The following is a 16,884-nucleotide window of genomic DNA, read 5'->3' on the forward strand; positions in this document are numbered from 1 at the left end:
GTTGGCTATCCATGCAACAATTGAGCCAATGGGTCTACTTTAGTTGGGACTAAACAGGATTCTGGTTTTAAGAGTCCCTTTTAGACCAGAAAATGCATCGCAGGCAGAAAGCATTGCAAATGGAAGCATTGGAGGGCAGAGCTTTAAAAGTCTATATTCCAGGCTATGCATATATTGCTTAATTTGACCCTGGTTGCTGTTTAACTCGAACTCGGTCCCCTTTGCTCACGTTGCCCACCTCCTGCGGCAGTTCAGGAGCGGATGAGCAAGCAGTCGGTCAGAAAGTCATCATGGAAAGAAGAAAGCTCCGGGAAACCTACAAGGTAAATAATGTGCATTTGTTCAGAGCTGCGGACTCAGCAATGCGAGATATTTCTCTCATTTGGTAGAAAGCAGTCTGTGGCGTTGAGTGCATTTGACAAGCGCCTTGTGGGTCTGGGGTGTGTGTGTGTGTTTGTGCCTTTCTGGTGACGTTTGGAGGGGCGCGAGAAGCCTCCGTTGCCTGTGCAAGATTTATTCCAAGGCTGGGTTGTTGCCTTGCCCTTTCTGTCAGGGATGCTTTGATTTGGATTTCCTGCATGGCAGAATGGGGTTGGACTGTGTGGCCCTTGCGGTCTCTTCCAAATCTGATCCTATGATTAAATATATATTGCACCATCATCGCACTGAGTGGTGTGGTTAAGGGTATATATCCGTTGTGGTTGTGTGCTTTTGAGTCGTTTCTGACTTACGGGGTTTTCTTGGCAAGGTTTGTTCAGAGGAGGGTTGCCATGTGGCCCTTCCCCAAAGGCCAGGAGGGTTTGGGGTTTGTCGTCGTGTGCTTCCAGCCGCTTTTGATTTATGGTGATCCTCACGTAGGGATTTCTTGGCAGGTTTCTTCAGAGGGGGTTTGCCCTTCTCTGAGGCTGAGAGAGTGTGACTTGACCAGGGTTGGTCAACCAGTGGGTTTCGTGGCCAAACTGGGAATCGAACCTGGTCTCCAGAGTTGTAGTCCAACATACAAGCCACTATCATTCATATATATACCTATCATTCTCACACACACACACACACATATATATATATATATATATATATATGTCCAATTAACAATTTGCAAGCGGCTCTGATAGCCTTGGCTGAACAAGAGCAGGGTATAAGTAAACAATATATATATATATATATATATATATATATCTCCATATATATAAATGTGTGTGTGTATGTATACCCACATACACACACACACACACATAGACAGACATATAGCTAGAGAGAGAATGTGTGCCAGCACTGCCTGCCCTTCCTAAAGATGGTGGCGGTGGCGACGTCGAGGAAGGCTGCGCCTGCGCACTCTTGCAACAGAACGCTTCCTCCCGGCCCCGCCTCCTTCGCTACCTCCAGGATTGCGTCAGGTACGCTTCTGCGCAGGCGCACATGGGGGGCCGTGTCCTGTGTGTATACAGGGAGGAGGTGTCGCCAGTGGGCGTGGCTTGGGCGCTGAGGGGGCGTGTCTCGCGATGGTCTGCTGCTGGCGCCGGTTCCGCGCGTCGCTGATTTGGGCGCGTGTTTCGCACCGGGCTCCCGGTCCGACTCTAGCGCCCATCATCCCCAGGAGGCGGTGGCTCAGCGCCAGACCGGCCCCGGAGCCCAGGATGGAGTACCAGGTGAGCAGCAGGAGGGCTTCTTCGCAGAAGAGGGCCAGGCCTCCCCTGGTTGCATCATCCTCGGGACGGAGAGGGAAAGGGAAAGCCGCGCCACGTGGGAACCCGGGATATATAAAGCCCAAGCGGAAGGAATGCGGGGAAGAAAACACCCTTCTTTCAGTCACTGGGTTTTGTAGGCCGCCTTTCCTCCCTTGGGAAGGGAAGGCGGACCCCAAAAGCCAAAGGATCTGGATTTGTAGGAAAGTCTTTTAAAGGACATAGGGCTGTGATTGGACATTTGGCTTATATGCCGCCTTTCCCCCAAAACGAGGGTCCCTCGAGGCGGATTACAGTCACTGGGGAAGAAAGCCTTTAAAAAGAAATAGATGTCAAGGTTGGAAATTTGGTCCATAGGTCTGTCGCCTTTCCTGCCAAAACAGGGAGCTGTCAAGGCGGATTACAGACATTTGGAAAGGAATATACTATTATTATTATTATTATTATTATTATTAAGAAAGGCAGCCCCAAAACCCAAAGGATATGAATTTGTAAGAAAGTCATGAATCTGACCCCCAAAAATGTGTTTATTAAGAAATTGTTGAAAAATTGGGTCGCTGGGTAGATTTTTGGTGTCGGACGATGGCTCTGGGTTCGAATCCCATAGGATTGCCTATAGAAACCCATTGGATGAACTTGGGAAAATCACACTCTCTCAGCCTCAGAGGATGCCAATGGCAAACTTTAGCTGGAGAAATGGGCCAAGAAAACCCTGTGATAGCTTTGCCTTAGAGTCGCCATAGAAGGCGCACAGCAACAAACTTCAATGAGACACATGGCAACCGTGCCCATCTTCCACAACCAAAGGCCGATGGGATTTGCAGTCAAAGGTCCCAAGTTAATGAAACGTAGCCCACTTTTATAATATTTGCGTTCTCCGTCTTTTCTTCGCCAATGTCCCTAGAGCCTCCCAGTTTCTCTCTCTCTCTCTCTCTCTAGGCTTCTTTCCAGTGATTCGAACCCGCAACTCGTGCCGCTTTTGCCAACCTCAGCCCATCCCCATGTGACTTACCTCATCTGAGCCTAATTTTACAGTTTCAATGGCTGATTTAATAAGAGCGGAAGAGGAAATTAAGGAAGGGTCACGAGGAAATTGAAAACGGCATCTTGCTAAAACGTTCCTTCCTTTCTCCATTTCCTCATTCACTTCTTTCATGATGGACTTTTGACATTTCCAGCTCAGTCTTGGATTTGTTTCTCCGGCGTGTTATTTATGTGCTTTATTTCATTTTAATGCCGCTTTCCCTCCAGAAAGGGACCCAAGGCCTTATCATTTGGTTTTTACTCCGCAAGCGTTTAGTGCCATGCTCCTTTTTCTCATAGCCCTTTGCAAATTCACTCTATCTATTTGTTTTAATCAGAGGTTGGCTATTCTTTATCAGAACCTGGCAACACATTAACAACATGAAGTTGAAATTTAATCCGGAGGAAAGCAAAGTGTGGCACTTGAGGAAGTGTGTTAATCTGCAAAGAGGTCTGTTGATGATGCCGAGAGCCATTAAAAAGAAGCCTTGGTGCACATGTGGCCCTTGACCGTTGCATTTGTTGTTGTTGCTGCTGCATGCCATGACTTGTGGCAACCCAAAGATGGCCCTATCTTGGGATTTTCTTGCCAAGGTTGGTTCAGAGGAGGTTTGCCATTGCTTTCCCCTGAGGCTGAGAAAGTGTGCCATGCCCATGGTCACTCACTAGGTTTGGACATCCCTGTCATTGCGATGGGGGATGATGGATGGACGGACGGCATGGCGTGTGTTGTTGCAGCGTTGCCCAAAACCTGACTCCCCGGCGGGCTCAGCATATGTACAGTATGGCTGCAAATCCATGCCAGGAATTCCAGTATTCTACATACAAGGCTAAGGAAGCTGGTTCTTTTTATAGAAGCTGGCTATTCGCTTACATGTACCCAGCCTGCAGCAATGGTGCAGCCTATTTTTAAGTTCCTCTTCTGCATGAGACACGGACGGACGCCTCCTGCCAAATGCCAAGGCTGGCATTGCAACACCCAGCATCCTCTGCTGCCAGGACATAGAAGGAACTGTGCTCAGGAATGTGGAGAGGAGGTGAGATGGGGCCAGAGGCAGCCTGGATGCGTACGCACATTGGCCTAAACCCTGGCTTCGTTGTTGTTGTGTGCCTTCAGGTCATTTGCAACTTATGGCAACCCTATTGTGGGGTTTTCTTGGAAAGGTTTGTCCAGAGCAGGTTTTGTCATTGCCTTCCCCTGAGGCTGAGAGAGTGTGACTTATTTCCCAAGCTGGAAATCGCACCCTGGTCTCTGTGGGAAACAATTTATACGGCTGCAGGTTGTAGTTGGCCCTCCACATTTGCTCTCCGCATTTGCAGATTTGGTTATTTTCAGGTTTGATTATTTTCTGATTTGATGAATATGTTCTCTCTAGGAATCTCTACATCCTCCGGCGCAACTCTGCTGGAAGTTGACCATAGAGTTATGCTGGAGGACCTAGAGAAAACACTCCTGTAGGCATGTGTAGGTACTATAGTGCAATTCTATGGTCAATGTCGGGCAGATATTGACCATAGAGTTGCGTTGGAGGACCTAGAAATTCCTAGAGAGGTGAACAAATGCAAGTGGTTTTCTATTTGTGGTTTTCCCACTATCACGGTGGTCCTATGCTGCTAACCCCAGCGAATGTTGAGAGCCCACTGTACATGGTTTTCGTGTTTCCCATAAGTGAGGACTTCTATATACTAACTGTTTATATATTTATATATATATATATATATATATATATATATATATATATTCACTTTCCGTTTATCCATTCGCAATCTAGGACGCCATTCGGACTTTGAACACGCTTCAGACCAACGCCAGCTACTTAGAACAAGTGAAGCGGGAAAGAGGAGACCCTCAGGCGCAGTTGGAAGCCATGACAGGTTTCTTGGAACGGAGCGGCTTGAAGGTGAGGCACGTGCGTGCAAGGGACACCATCTTGTTTTTCCTTCTTTCAGGCATGAGGAAGAGGAAGGTTTGTCAACAAACGCCGTGGTTCTTTGTTTTTCCGCTCACGGCGCCTGACGCTAATGGGGAGGCTGAGAAGGGGAAAGTATCCAAAAAAGCGACCCACTGATAAGATAATTCTCTGCCTTTTTTGTCTTGCAGGTCAGAGACCTGGATCAACTAAACATTATTCACGTCACTGGAACAAAGGGCAAAGTAAGTCAGCCGCGGAGGGCAATAACAAGCGGAGGGACTTTGAAAGTACAGTGCAGGACGGGGGCATCCATCCATTGGATGCCAATGCTGGGCTACGTTTGCAGTGAAGCAATAATGCAGTTTAATGTTGCTTTGGCTGCTATGGCTCCATGCTATAAAATCCTGGCATTTGTAATGTTGTGAGATAGAGCTCTGGTGTCACGGCAAACTACAGTGGGGTTTGGTTCCAGAATCCGCCGTGGATAACAAAATCCATGGATGCTCAAGTGCCATGAAATACAATGGCATGGCAAAATGGTGTCCCTTATATAAAATGAAAAATCAAGGTTTGCTATTTGGAATTTATACTTTTTTGGGATAGTTTTGAGCCATGGATGCTTCATAAAAAAAATCGTGGATAAGGAGGGCCAACTGTACAAATCCCAGGATTCCATAGTACTACGCCATAGCGGTTAAAGCAGCATCAAACTGCATTATTTCTGTGGTGCAGATGCAGCCATGGATTTGAGTACATATGTATAGATACACAGAGAGCCAGTGTGGTACATTGTTGGAGTCCAGGAGACTAGGGTTCGGGTCAGAAAATGGTCCAAATGTTACTTTACTAGCCACACAATGGTGTTGATTTGCATGATTTCTAACCAGCAAACTAGCATCCTACTAGAAGGATGTGTTTGGCTGGCTTTCACCATTTGGTAACCCTTTCCCCATCCCTTTAGGGCTCTGCTTGTGCCTTCACGGAACGCGTTCTCCGCAACTATGGCTTAAAGACCGGTTTCTACAGGTAAGGGCTACTATAGATATAGATAAAGGTGGCTCTGTCTCATACACAAAGGCTGCAATCCAACATCTCAGCGTAGCATAAATATCCACATGTAAAGATGCGCATGGCACTACACAACCCTCATGCAGAAAACAAGAGACATGCCTCAATGTGCTCAATCGATGAACGAATTGCTGATAAGAAGCCCAGCACATTTCAGCCTTTGTGTGCCGAAACTCCCACACCGCATGCTGTTCTTTTTGTACAGTAAACAATGTGAAGATTTCAACCCCAGAAATTTCCTAAGTTGTATTGCAAGCAGCCTCTGTAAAATGGCCCTGGAGAGCCCATGAAGGCCAAAACACGTTTCATTAGCAAATCATTCATAGCAAAATCATTGCACAGTAAGCGATGTACACAATGGCTGTATGTGCAATTGCCTCTGCTGCTTTCATCAAAATAAATATGCTGTGTTCTGGCTAATGATTTGCCCCAAAGTGTGACTTATGCGTGCGTATTTCACTACCAAAATGCCACCCATTTTCCATCTTTCCATCACCACATCTAAGATGCTACATGAGTCCTCTATGATCCTTTTTGTCACCTTCATCCGCTCCAGGATTCCTGGGTCATCCTTCTGCCTTCCCCCCACCAAAAATAAATTGATTCAGGACTTAATTGATTCTTGCCATCTCTCTCCCAAGTTCTCCACATCTGGTCCAAGTCCGTGAGAGGATCCGGATTAACGGGCAGCCCATCAGCAAGGAGCTTTTCAGCAAATACTTCTGGCAGGTCTACAACCGTCTCGAGGAGACCAAGGTGAGTGGCGCCAAATGGGTCCTTTTCCATTGTGGGACCTTTATGTCTTTCCTACTGAGAAACCCATCGCTTTCCTTAATGCATGCCGTTCAGATGACTCACAAGTTTTGATGTAAGGCACATACTTTATTTTAAAAATTGATTTTATATGCTTTGAGAGATTTGGTTTGTTTGCTTGTTTGCACCGATGCAGCTGCAAAATAATTGGGCTGAAAAGCAAAATCAGAGCTTGCCTGCGGCACAAATCGCTACAGTTCTCATAAGTATAAGCATTTGTGGAAAAAGCAAATACAATTTCTGAAACAAATTGTATAAAATAGAACCACTGCAAAACATCCACATCAGATAGATAGATAGATAGATAGATAGATAGATAGATAGGCAGGCATCCAGAGTTAAATGTCTGTTTCAGCCAAATGCATAAATCCGTACATGAACTTGAGCGACTAAACATCAAAATCTCTGAAGTGTACACTGTCTAAAGTATTCAGTATGGCTGAATATTGAGTGACCAAGGATAGGCTTTTGATAAGGATAGGGCCTAGGTTGCCGAGTGTTAAATCCTGGTCTTCCTAACAAGTCTTCTTTCCCATAGGATTCCAGCCATGTTGCCATGCCTGCTTACTTCCGTTTCCTCACCATCATGGCTTTCCACGTTTTTTTGCAGGAAAAGGTAGGCACACTCTTTTCTTGCCAGATTTTATTTTCTTTTGTCCAATGGTTTTATCAAGGAAAGACCTTTGGGCCCCAAATGTGAACGGAGAGAGTAAGGATGCCTAAGAACCTATGGACAAATTTCCGCCAGAGAGTTATAGCCTCTCAAGAGAAATGATCAAATTAGTTCTTCGTTTACATCAGGGATGAGCATCCCTTCACATCTTTTTGGGCTGCCACTCCCATGTTTATTTTCTTAAAGAACATTTTACCATGCTTTGTTTTAAGCTGCATTTTAACAGATTGGGTTCCATGTTGAGAGAAAGGTGGGATCAAAATAAAATACATAAATGCTCCCTTGTTTGTTTGTTTGCTTTTTTATCCCAGGTTGACCTAGCTGTGCTGGAAGTTGGCATCGGTGGTGCCTATGACTGCACCAATATCGTCAGGTAAGATCACAACGGTGTTAATTTTGCTGTGAGACACTAAACCACCTGCTTTGGAGGTTGTTTTCATCCTCTGATCCCAGGGACAGCTCCCATGCCAATGGAACAGTTAATCTAACCTTAAATGCAAATCCTGGGCGTGCAAAGAAAACGGTGAAGCATTTTTCTTTTGCACTTGCTAAACCATTGCGTAGGGTTGTGAATGGCATGTCTCCATTTCCTGAGGTCTGCAGCTTTGCTGAGAACCATCTTCCCTCTTTGTCTTCCTTCCTTTTCCTCCCCAGGAAACCAGTTGTCTGTGGCATCTCTGCTCTGGGCATTGACCACACCAGTATCCTGGGGGACACCATTGAGAAGATCGCCTGGCAGAAGGGTGGCATCTTCAAGGTAAAAGCAGTGCCCTGAGGCAGTAGTCAGCCTTGAGCAGAAGAATCTACTTAACCAGTATTTCAGGGTTTGCTTGTACTCCTTGGAGGTAGCACCAGTTCTGGCAGCTAAAGGCATTTATGAGAGCAAATTGCTATTTCACACAGACCAAGACTGACAAATCTGTGGCCCTGAAGTATGTGGAACTACCATTCCCATCAGTCATAGGTGATTTTCAGACGGTGGAAAAAAAGCTGGGAGTAAAAGGTATACTCCCAGTATAACTGTGCCATAGCACTGTATATTTTGACACGTCACACTGAATATTTTCCGACTCATTGCGCTCATCCAGGACTTATCTGGTGAAAATCCAGGACTGCTCCAGCCACAAACCATTCATGGGGAAGTCACATGAATGGTTGCTGGAGCATTCCTGGATCCTCACTGGATAAGACTTGGATGAAAGCGACTTTGTCTGAAAATATTCAGCGTGATTATGCTGGGAATATGCCTTTTACTCCCAGTTTTTTCCCCTGTCTGAAAATCTCCATTGCCAGTTAAGCCAGTAGTGCGCATAATAATTCATCACCGATATGGCGAGAAAATGGTCCTCCATTCCTAGCACAGATGGTGAAGTGATAGGATCCTGGTACCATTTTAAGTGCTCCATCCTATAGTATCCTGGGATTTGTAATTTTACAAGGTCTTCAGCCTGATCTGCCAAAGAGTGATGCTGCCTCACGAAACCGAAAACCCCAGGCTTCTGTAGGATGATGGAGTCAGGACAGTTAAAGTGGTGTCAAACTGCATTATTTCTATAGTGTAGATGCACCCTGAGTGTTCTTGGCTTTCCTTCCAGCCTGGAGTACCGGCGTTCACCGTGCCGCAGCCCGACCGGCCTTTAGCTGTATTGAGGGAGCGGGCTCAGAAGATCTCGGTATGCAGACCTGGGTGTCACTAACAGCCCATATAGCCCACCTGTGGGCCACATGCTATAAACAGGAGCTGGTTTGGGACCCCACCATGGGTAATCTTGCACCTGCATGTTGCACCAGGTCACTCATCTGTGGTGACCAGGCATGTAGATGGCCACAAAGTTGATGTTGGATGTGTCACTTGGTGCAGTGGTTAACTGAAGGGTCCTTTTTGCCACCCGTAGTGTCCACTCTACCTGTGCCCTGACTTGGATGCTTTTGAAGAGGAAGAGAAGCCCCTTCAGTTGGGTTTGGCAGGCGACCATCAACGCTCAAACGCTGCCTTGGCCCTCCAGCTCTCCCACACATGGCTTGGGCAGAATGGATATTTGGGTAAGGGTGAAACAGTCTTCTGTAATATATTTAGAAGTGGAAATATTGCTGTTGCTGTTGTATATTGTCTCAAAAGTGAAGCTTGGGAAGCCTTTGACTGCCTTCACAAGTCGCAACAAGCCATGTTGCTTGACATCTGACTTGTTGGGATCTGCAAATCCACTTCTCCTAATGAGCCATTTTTAAAACTGAAAATTTTTAAGGAAAGGGCTTTTGAGAAAGTGCTGCAGTGCTTTGAACTGCACTCTTTTTAAACTGCTTTTTATCCTTTTCGAAATGTATGTTTTAAATTGCTTTTATTTAGTTGCTAGCTTAGTTCTGTTTCAGTGTTGACCTTTTCTCTCTATTTAACTGCGTTGTCATCATTTTAATTTGTGAATTACTTTGAGTTCTAGTTATGGCAAGAAGGCAGGGTATTATTAACAGCAACAGGCCTAAATACTTTGCCACAGCCTGAAAAGATGGTCAAAAACGATGGAGTAAAAATCCTGTGGGACTTTTAACAGAGTGACAAGCAATGGGAACATAATATGCTTAGCATAATTCTAGTTGGCAAAAAGAAAGCTTGGTTATAGACGGTGGCAAATCCCAAGGGACAGCAGAATCGAAGACAAAGGGAAGGACAAGATGATGAAATATTGAGACCTACGAGTGGAGAATCAATACCTATGGGAAAAGAAAAGTGTTGTGATGCTAGGCACTCTATGAGCAATTCCAGACAGAAGGAAAAAACATTTCAGTGAAATCCCCATAGCTAGGATCACAAGAAGGCAACGGCCAAAAAGTGACAATATTTGGAAGAGGCTGCATTACCCGATGATACCTCCCTGGCTCTGGATTCTTGCATGGAAACACTGGTGGTCCAGAGCTTCTGTTGGTAACAACCAGTAGACAGTGAAAATAGTATTTAATAATAGTAATAATATTAATAGGCTTTATTAAACTGCATTAACTGCCGTGTCTCTGTTTGAACAGATATCAATGAGCTGAAAGGCCCCTGTCCCGACTCGGAGCTGCCAGCAAAGAGACCTCCACCTGTGGCCCCTGCCTTCAAGCTGGACAAAGCGATGGTGCAAGGTAAAGTCTTTGCTTCATTGGTGCTGCCATTAAATTTTAAACTAAGCTCCTGAATTTCAAGATTTTCCAATGCTCCGGCTGACCTTAAGCTATTGCTCTCCCTCAGCCTGACCACCCTCACAGAAGGTTGGTTTGAGAAGGAGAGCTGCATATGCCCCCTTTCCTCCTTGATGGAGAAAAGACAGGAGGTTGTTGCTTTGCTGTTGTTGTGTGCCTTTGAGTCATTTCCGACTTGCAGCGACCCTAAGGTGAACCTATCATGGGGTTTTCTTGTGCTGGCCTTGGTTGCCGGAGTTAAATTTCAAACCTACATTTGTGGAAAGTGGGTTTGCTAGAACGCCGGAAGGGGAAGCTTGCTCAGTTGGCTGCTCTCTGTGTTTCGGTCCCTAGGCCTGCAGGAAACGGTGTGGTTAGGCCGCAACCAGGTGCTGCATCACGGCCCAGTGACGTGGTACATTGATGGCGCTCACACCACCAGCAGCATCCAGGCCTGCGTCCGCTGGTTTCACCAGGCTGCCTTGAACGAGAAAAAGCTGGCAGAGTAAGTAATGCTTTCCAGAAGAAAGGATTGGGTGCCTGTTGGGGGCTCTTTGATTTCAAACAAATGCTGGAAACGTCAGAGGGAGATAGGCTCATTCATTCATTTATGGTGGAATTGCGAATATGCTAGACAACATTGGAAGAAAATACACAATGTTGTCTCAAGAATCATAGTATGCAAACAAAGTCTTGGTGCTAAATACTACCTCCTAGGTGTGTGATTATTAATACGCAAATAGAAATGAAATATGGGGAACTCATCTTTGTCCAATATGTAGAGCAATCTTTTAGCACCTTTGAGAATCATTGAAAGAAATAAATTAGCAGCATGAGCTTTCCTAGACTTCAGTTTACTTCCTCAGATGCATTTGGTGGAGTGGAAGCCAGGCCCAGACCTACTGCATATATCCCTTGGTATGTGAGGATGTCAATACAATATTTGTGCAGACATTGAAGAATGGTTGTATCAGACTATTGGACTATGTGGCTATAGATAAACTCACATGTATGTTAAGGGGAAAGAACTGGGAAAAGCAAAAACAAAAAATATGATTGGGAACCTTTGATAGAGTTTCTGGTGAAAGGCTATGGAGGAGAAGATGAAAGTAAATCTTTGGTGAAAGCAAGAATATGGTATATAGGTATAAAATAAGAATATATAATGTCACTCCGGTTAAGGGAATTGGGAGAGGGTTGTGATAAATAAAGAATTAGTTCTTAAAAGAAGAAATAATCATGGTGACTAAAGCTTAACGTAGCACTCAGGAAGTCTGACTCTTTGTATATATACATTTTATGCTTAGGGTTGATATTATGGCCTGTATGTGTTTTATATATTGTAAACGCTAGTAAAAAATAAAAGTTAAGAAAAAGAAATGGGGAACAAAACTCTCCCAAATCACAACCAAAATGAAGGTGGCAACAATATTTAATAGAGCCTTCTCTCTTTTCCCTTTGCAGTGGTTCTGAGGTGCGTGTGCTTCTCTTCAATGCGACAGGCGACCGGGATACGGCTGCTTTGTTAAAGCTGCTGCTGGTGAGGGCATCTGTTGTCTTCTTTACAAAACATATTTCCTCATATGATCAATTCATTTGGATGGGTGGAAACTATGAGACAACCAGGGGGCATTGCATCATTGCATGGGGTCCCTTGCAGGGATTAAAAAGCTCTTCTGTAGAAACAATCACACTCTGTGCAAAGAGCTTGCTCTCGGGCAATATTTTACTACACCTGCGCATAGTTTATCAAAGTACTTGACAAAAGTCCTTCCTCCACTGTGTATATCTTCAGCTGCTTGTCTGAACTTGTATGCAAAAGCTGCCTCCCAGCTTTGTCCTTTTCATTATTTGTAAATTATTATTATTGTTGTTGTTGTTGTTGTTATATCTTGCCTTTCTCCCAATAAAGGGACTTAAGGGGGCAAACAAGTATAAAATGATGGTACATACCACCACTCCCAATGCTGATACTTCTCTTCATTCCATCATACTTAGCAACAGATTTTTGCATAGCTTATTGTATACCCTTATCTGAAATGGTATCTTTTAAGAAAGATTTGCTTTGTGCATGATTGAATCAAACACTAGCCTGGTTCCTTTTACAAGCAACAACAACAACAATGTGGTGGCTTTAAGTGGTTTTTGACTTAGGATGACAATCAGAGTTTTCTTGGCAAAATTTGCCTTTGCCTCCCTCTGAGGCTGAGAAAGTGTGACTTGCCAAAGGTCCCTCAGCGGGGTTTCCATTGGCCGAGTGGCAGGTCATATCCTAGTCTCCAGAGTCATATACCAATGTTTGCACCACTACATTATTATTATTATTATTATTATTATTATTATTATTATTATTATCTTTTATTTATAAAGCGCTGTAAATTTACACCACCCTTGGATCTCTGCAGTGCTGATAAAACGTCTTTGCATCATTGCTGATCTTTATTTCTGTTGTGTTTTCAGCCCTGCCAGTTTGACTACGCTGTCTTTTGCCCCAACTTCACTGAGGTGTCTACTGTTGGGAATGCAGGTTGGCCTTTTATTCACAAAACCATCTCCAAAAGGGCTACAGCATTCATAGTTGTAGTCTGAAAAAAATAACTTCTGGGTTCTGGCATCGCTCTGCCTTCTCTCTCCTTTTCCTCACTCTTACTATTCTTTCCTTGGCTTTTCAGACCAGCAAAATTTCAACGTCACCCTGGAGAACGTCTTGACCCGCTGCCTGCAGAACCAGAGCCACTGGAACCGCCTGATGGAGGCCAAGGTGGGCCAAGACCCTTGGCTCTCTGCTGCTTCAGAGACGGAGGGCGTAGGGGGCTGGCTGAAGCAGGCCCCTCTCCACGGCCCACCCCTCTTTGTGCCCCCTTCGGCACGGCCGCTCAACGCCAACTCCTTGGTCTTCCCCTGCGTTTCCCAGGCCTTGCAGTGGATCACCCAGGGCAGGGACCCACACTTCCAGCCTTCGGCTCCCAGAGGCCAGCACCCTCATCCTGTGGCCAGCAGTGGCGCCGTCTTACTCAAGGAGGCAGCCGCTGTGCGCGTTCTGGTGACAGGCAGCTTGCACTTGGTGGGTGCCGTCTTGAAACTGCTGGACCAATCTCTTTCGCAGTAGGGCTGTGTCCTTCCTCTGTTTCAAAGGGGCAACCGGGAGAGCCTCACACGCTGCTAGTCCTCATTGCAAGGTGGCAGATGGCAGGCTGTGAACCCCCAGGCGTACTTCGGCCAAGTCTGAGGAAGCTTTCCTTTCTCCCAGATGGAAGGAGTCCTGCAAGAATGGGGATGATGGACTCCTGGTCAGAGCCCTACTCCTCTTATTCCCAGGTGTCTATCCCTAACACCAAAAGTGATGGTGGTGGATTATGGGCCATCAAAATGCTGACAGGAGGTAAAATATTTCTCTCTGACTGGGAGTATCCCCTTCCCACTTCCTTCTTTGCATGGCCGCCATAAAACCCCCACTTCCTATGAACCAGAGATATCACCCCTAAACACCATTCAATTCTGGGTCAAGCACAGTGTCCTTTTTGACTTACTGCCTTTGTTGTCTCGCCTCCCGAATCAAGGACGGGCAGATAGTCTTTGAGAAGACCACTCAATGTGTGCCTTTTTAGCCTGGCTGTGAGCCTTTGTGTTTCCTTTTATGACGTATTGTCTCCATAATTCTGCTGCTCCTCTGTGGGTTTTGCCTGTCTGTGATGGGTTCGAGTGTCTTGCTGTCCACTCTTCAGTGTTTTGGGGTGGTTTTGCTTATGGCACCACTGCCTTTTTCAAAGAGAAAGCTGTATTAGTCTGTTTTGGCATAAAACGGGGAGAGACAGAATCCAGCAGCACCTATAAGATAAATCAATCTCAGCACAGGCTTTCATGGCTCCACGCACGCTAATGCTGAAATAAATCATGTCCTCTTAAAAATGTTATCTCCAGAGCCTGTCTCCCGCTTTTACTGTCCATGCTTCTGCCTGTTTCAAATCATCCTGGACTTGCTTTTTGCAGCAATCATTTTGGTATTTGCTGGAGAGCATAAGCTTTGGGGCGAAGCGTGGCTCTGGAGATGGGACTGCTATGCAAATTTGTGGGAATTGGTGCCTTGGCACACTCCATTTTCCATTCGTGGTCCATACACTGACCAGAGCAGTAAGACATCCCTATCTTTCATGGCCGATGAAGACAGTTATGGTTCTGGGGGTCTTCAGACTGGCGATACTAAGCCCACAGAGCATCTCTTGGAGAGGCAAGGTCCCCGCTTTGGTGGGACTGGGCAATTGTGCCTCTAGTATTGGGAGCCATAGGCATTGGTCAAGGATTGACCACTGGGAGGTGCTGTCCGTTCAGAAATCCCTCACTTGGGGCCAGTTGTTCTGCTGCTTCTTACTGTAAATGCCATATGAGATTATTTTTTCCCTCCCAGTATAGGAAGGGCGATAGGTGTTTCCTACTAGTTTGGGTACAATTTCTTCAGAAGTAAATCCCTGTGAAGTGATAACTCTCCATGTTCATCTGTAAGTGGATTTTCTCATCCCTGGAATGGAAATGAGCAACTCTGGCTTCTATATGCAGCAGGTTTTCCACATATATGTGCACACGGTTTGATGCATTTACTGTTGCATTCAAAAATAGTGATGACCAGAAGGTCTTTTCCAGTTTGGGGAAAAGAAAAGCTATTTCAGGCCCTCCAGATGGGAGTGGGTCCTGCTGCAGAGGTTAGAATCTAAATGGAGGCTTCTTGGAAGCGTGAACATCCATTTTTAAGGTTGAGTTTTCTTTTAGAAATGGTGATGGGGAGTCCAGGAGCCACATTGGGGTTCTGGCAGGCCATATATGGACTGTGGGCCACACCAACCTCACCACTGTTAAAACAGCTAACAAAGGAAGGTTGCATCTACACTAGGAATAATGCAGCTTGACACCAGTTTGCTGTAGCTCCATCCTCTGGAAACCTGGGGCTTCTAGTTTTGCAAGGTCTTTTGCTTTCCTTGCCAAAGAGTGCCGGTGCCTCACAAAAGTAAAGTCCCAGGATACTGTAAGATAACGCCATGGTGTGTCAAGCTTTCATGATTTCTGCTGTGTAGATGCACCCAAAGTTTCTGGGAAACATTCCTGACAGCCATGTTGGATGTGAATGTTTATGCTCTCTCTACTCATGCGCTGGAGGGGAAGAAAATGTTTTTGGTGCACCAACATTTGCAGAAGGCAGTTGGTCCGAACAAAATGCAAACGCCGCGTACCGCAGTTGTACAGTCTGATTTGGTGCAGTGTGTCGCGGCTTCTAGATTATTGTGCAGCAATCTGAATCTTACCTGGGAACTCCTTTGCAAGTACAATGGGACCAATATGTGACTGACAACCGTTTGCAAATGTATTTCGAGCCTTGTCTTCCCATCTCTTGCTGTTATTCTCTCTGTCTTTTCAATGCATACTTTTCTATGGAGACCTATGGCTTTCCAGATATTTTGAGTTTCCGCTTCCGCAGCCCCTTTACTATTGACTACACTTGGCTGGGGATTTTGAGCATTGAACTCCCAAATATCTGTAGAGTCAAAGGTTTTCCAACCCATGTCCTGGCAGCAAAGTGTGGCCCTCCAGATAATTATTGGATGGTAACTCCCAGCATCCTTCACCATTGGCTATATGTGCTAGGGCTGATGGGTTTTGCAATCCAGCAACAAAATTGCACACATTCTGTCATCAGAAATCTTCCTTCTGTTCATGAATGGATTCCTGAAATACTGTATTCTGGGCTGCAACTCCCATTATCCCTTGCCATTAGCCATGCTACCTGATGGGAATTGTAGTGGGAAACATACGGAGGTTAATACCAGGTTGTCAAACTGGAAACTGACTTTTTATCCTGCACTGATGCGACAGTGGTTCTGACTTCGGAGGGCAGGTAGACAGGTTCCGACTTTTGGGTAAGAAACGTTTCCAAAAGTGGGAGGATGAAGATGTAGATTAATTTCTCCCTTCCCAACACCTGTCTCTCTCGCCTCCTGTTCCTTGGCTGCTTCTCTAAAGGGGACAGAAACCATAAATGCTGACTTTATAGAATATAATTTATATCAGAGCAGCGGTTTTATTTTATTCCCCCTACCCCTTATTTTTTAAATGAAATCTTTTAACTATTTTTAAAGTTTCGCTATTGTTCCTTTATAAAAGTGACTGACTGACTGACATTTTGGAATAGCAAAAATGTGGATGATGTGAAATAAAAGATCTGGCTGATGAAAACTCCTAGCTGGGCATGTTTCAGTGTCTCTTATCTCTATATCTTATCTTGCTCCATCTTTTACATGACATCCCTTCAGGCATTTAAATATGGCTGCATCATAGCGCCTCTCGGTCTTCTCCAAGCCAAAAATGCAAAGGTCTTGGAGACAACTTTTGCACAGCTTAGTTTTTCCAGACCTTATTTCAAGTGTTGTTGCCATTTTAAGCAAGGGATGCTGTGTTAAACTACAAATTTATTGTTTTCATGTGAGCCTTTTTATCCATAACATCTATATAATAGTTTAATCCAGGACTTCGGTGCTACTTGGATTGGCGAGTGATGCCGCTTTGAAAA

The 16,884-nt window shown here is 45.2% G+C and overlaps 1 protein-coding gene across 4 annotated transcripts; it reads left to right on the plus strand.

Annotated features, from left to right (window-relative positions):
- The first annotated feature begins 194 nt into the window (after window positions 1–194).
- On the plus strand, window positions 195–16,533 carry FPGS (folylpolyglutamate synthase). 4 transcript variants are annotated; one of them, XM_089534840.1, is made up of 16 exons: window positions 1,559–1,646; window positions 2,622–3,742; window positions 4,478–4,606; window positions 4,807–4,860; window positions 5,580–5,644; window positions 6,328–6,442; window positions 7,038–7,115; window positions 7,484–7,545; window positions 7,827–7,929; window positions 8,768–8,845; window positions 9,068–9,215; window positions 10,191–10,292; window positions 10,683–10,833; window positions 11,793–11,868; window positions 12,789–12,855; window positions 13,001–16,533. In XM_089534840.1, exons 2-16 carry the CDS (start codon window positions 3,599–3,601, stop codon window positions 13,435–13,437), a joined length of 1,809 nt encoding a protein of 602 aa, XP_089390966.1. In that variant the 5' UTR covers window positions 1,559–1,646; window positions 2,622–3,598; the 3' UTR covers window positions 13,438–16,533. The 4 variants fall into 4 exon arrangements, with proteins under 4 accessions (XP_089390968.1, XP_089390969.1, XP_089390966.1 ...); XM_089534842.1 differs by lacking the exons at window positions 1,559–1,646; window positions 2,622–3,742 and adding an exon at window positions 195–323; XM_089534843.1 differs by lacking the exon at window positions 2,622–3,742 and having other exon boundaries at window positions 1,538–1,646.
- Window positions 16,534–16,884: the final 351 nt, after the last annotated feature.

Source organism: Sceloporus occidentalis, unplaced genomic scaffold, assembly GCF_023333645.1.
Source record: "Sceloporus occidentalis isolate IW3139 unplaced genomic scaffold, rSceOcc1.0.p SCAF_8, whole genome shotgun sequence".
Taxonomy (NCBI): domain Eukaryota; kingdom Metazoa; phylum Chordata; class Lepidosauria; order Squamata; family Phrynosomatidae; genus Sceloporus; species Sceloporus occidentalis.

What these genes read in the sequence shown, in the direction of transcription:
- FPGS (XM_089534840.1), top strand. Translation starts at nt 3,599, where the DNA reads ATGGTGCAGCCTATTTTTAAGTTCCTCTTCTGCATGAGACACGGACGG. An exon ending in CTCAGGAATGTGGAGAGGAG is followed by an intron (nt 3,743 to 4,477) that starts GTGAGATGGGGC and finishes TTCGCAATCTAG; the next exon opens with GACGCCATTCGGACTTTGAA. An exon ending in ACGTTTTTTTGCAGGAAAAG is followed by an intron (nt 7,116 to 7,483) that starts GTAGGCACACTC and finishes TTTTTATCCCAG; the next exon opens with GTTGACCTAGCTGTGCTGGA.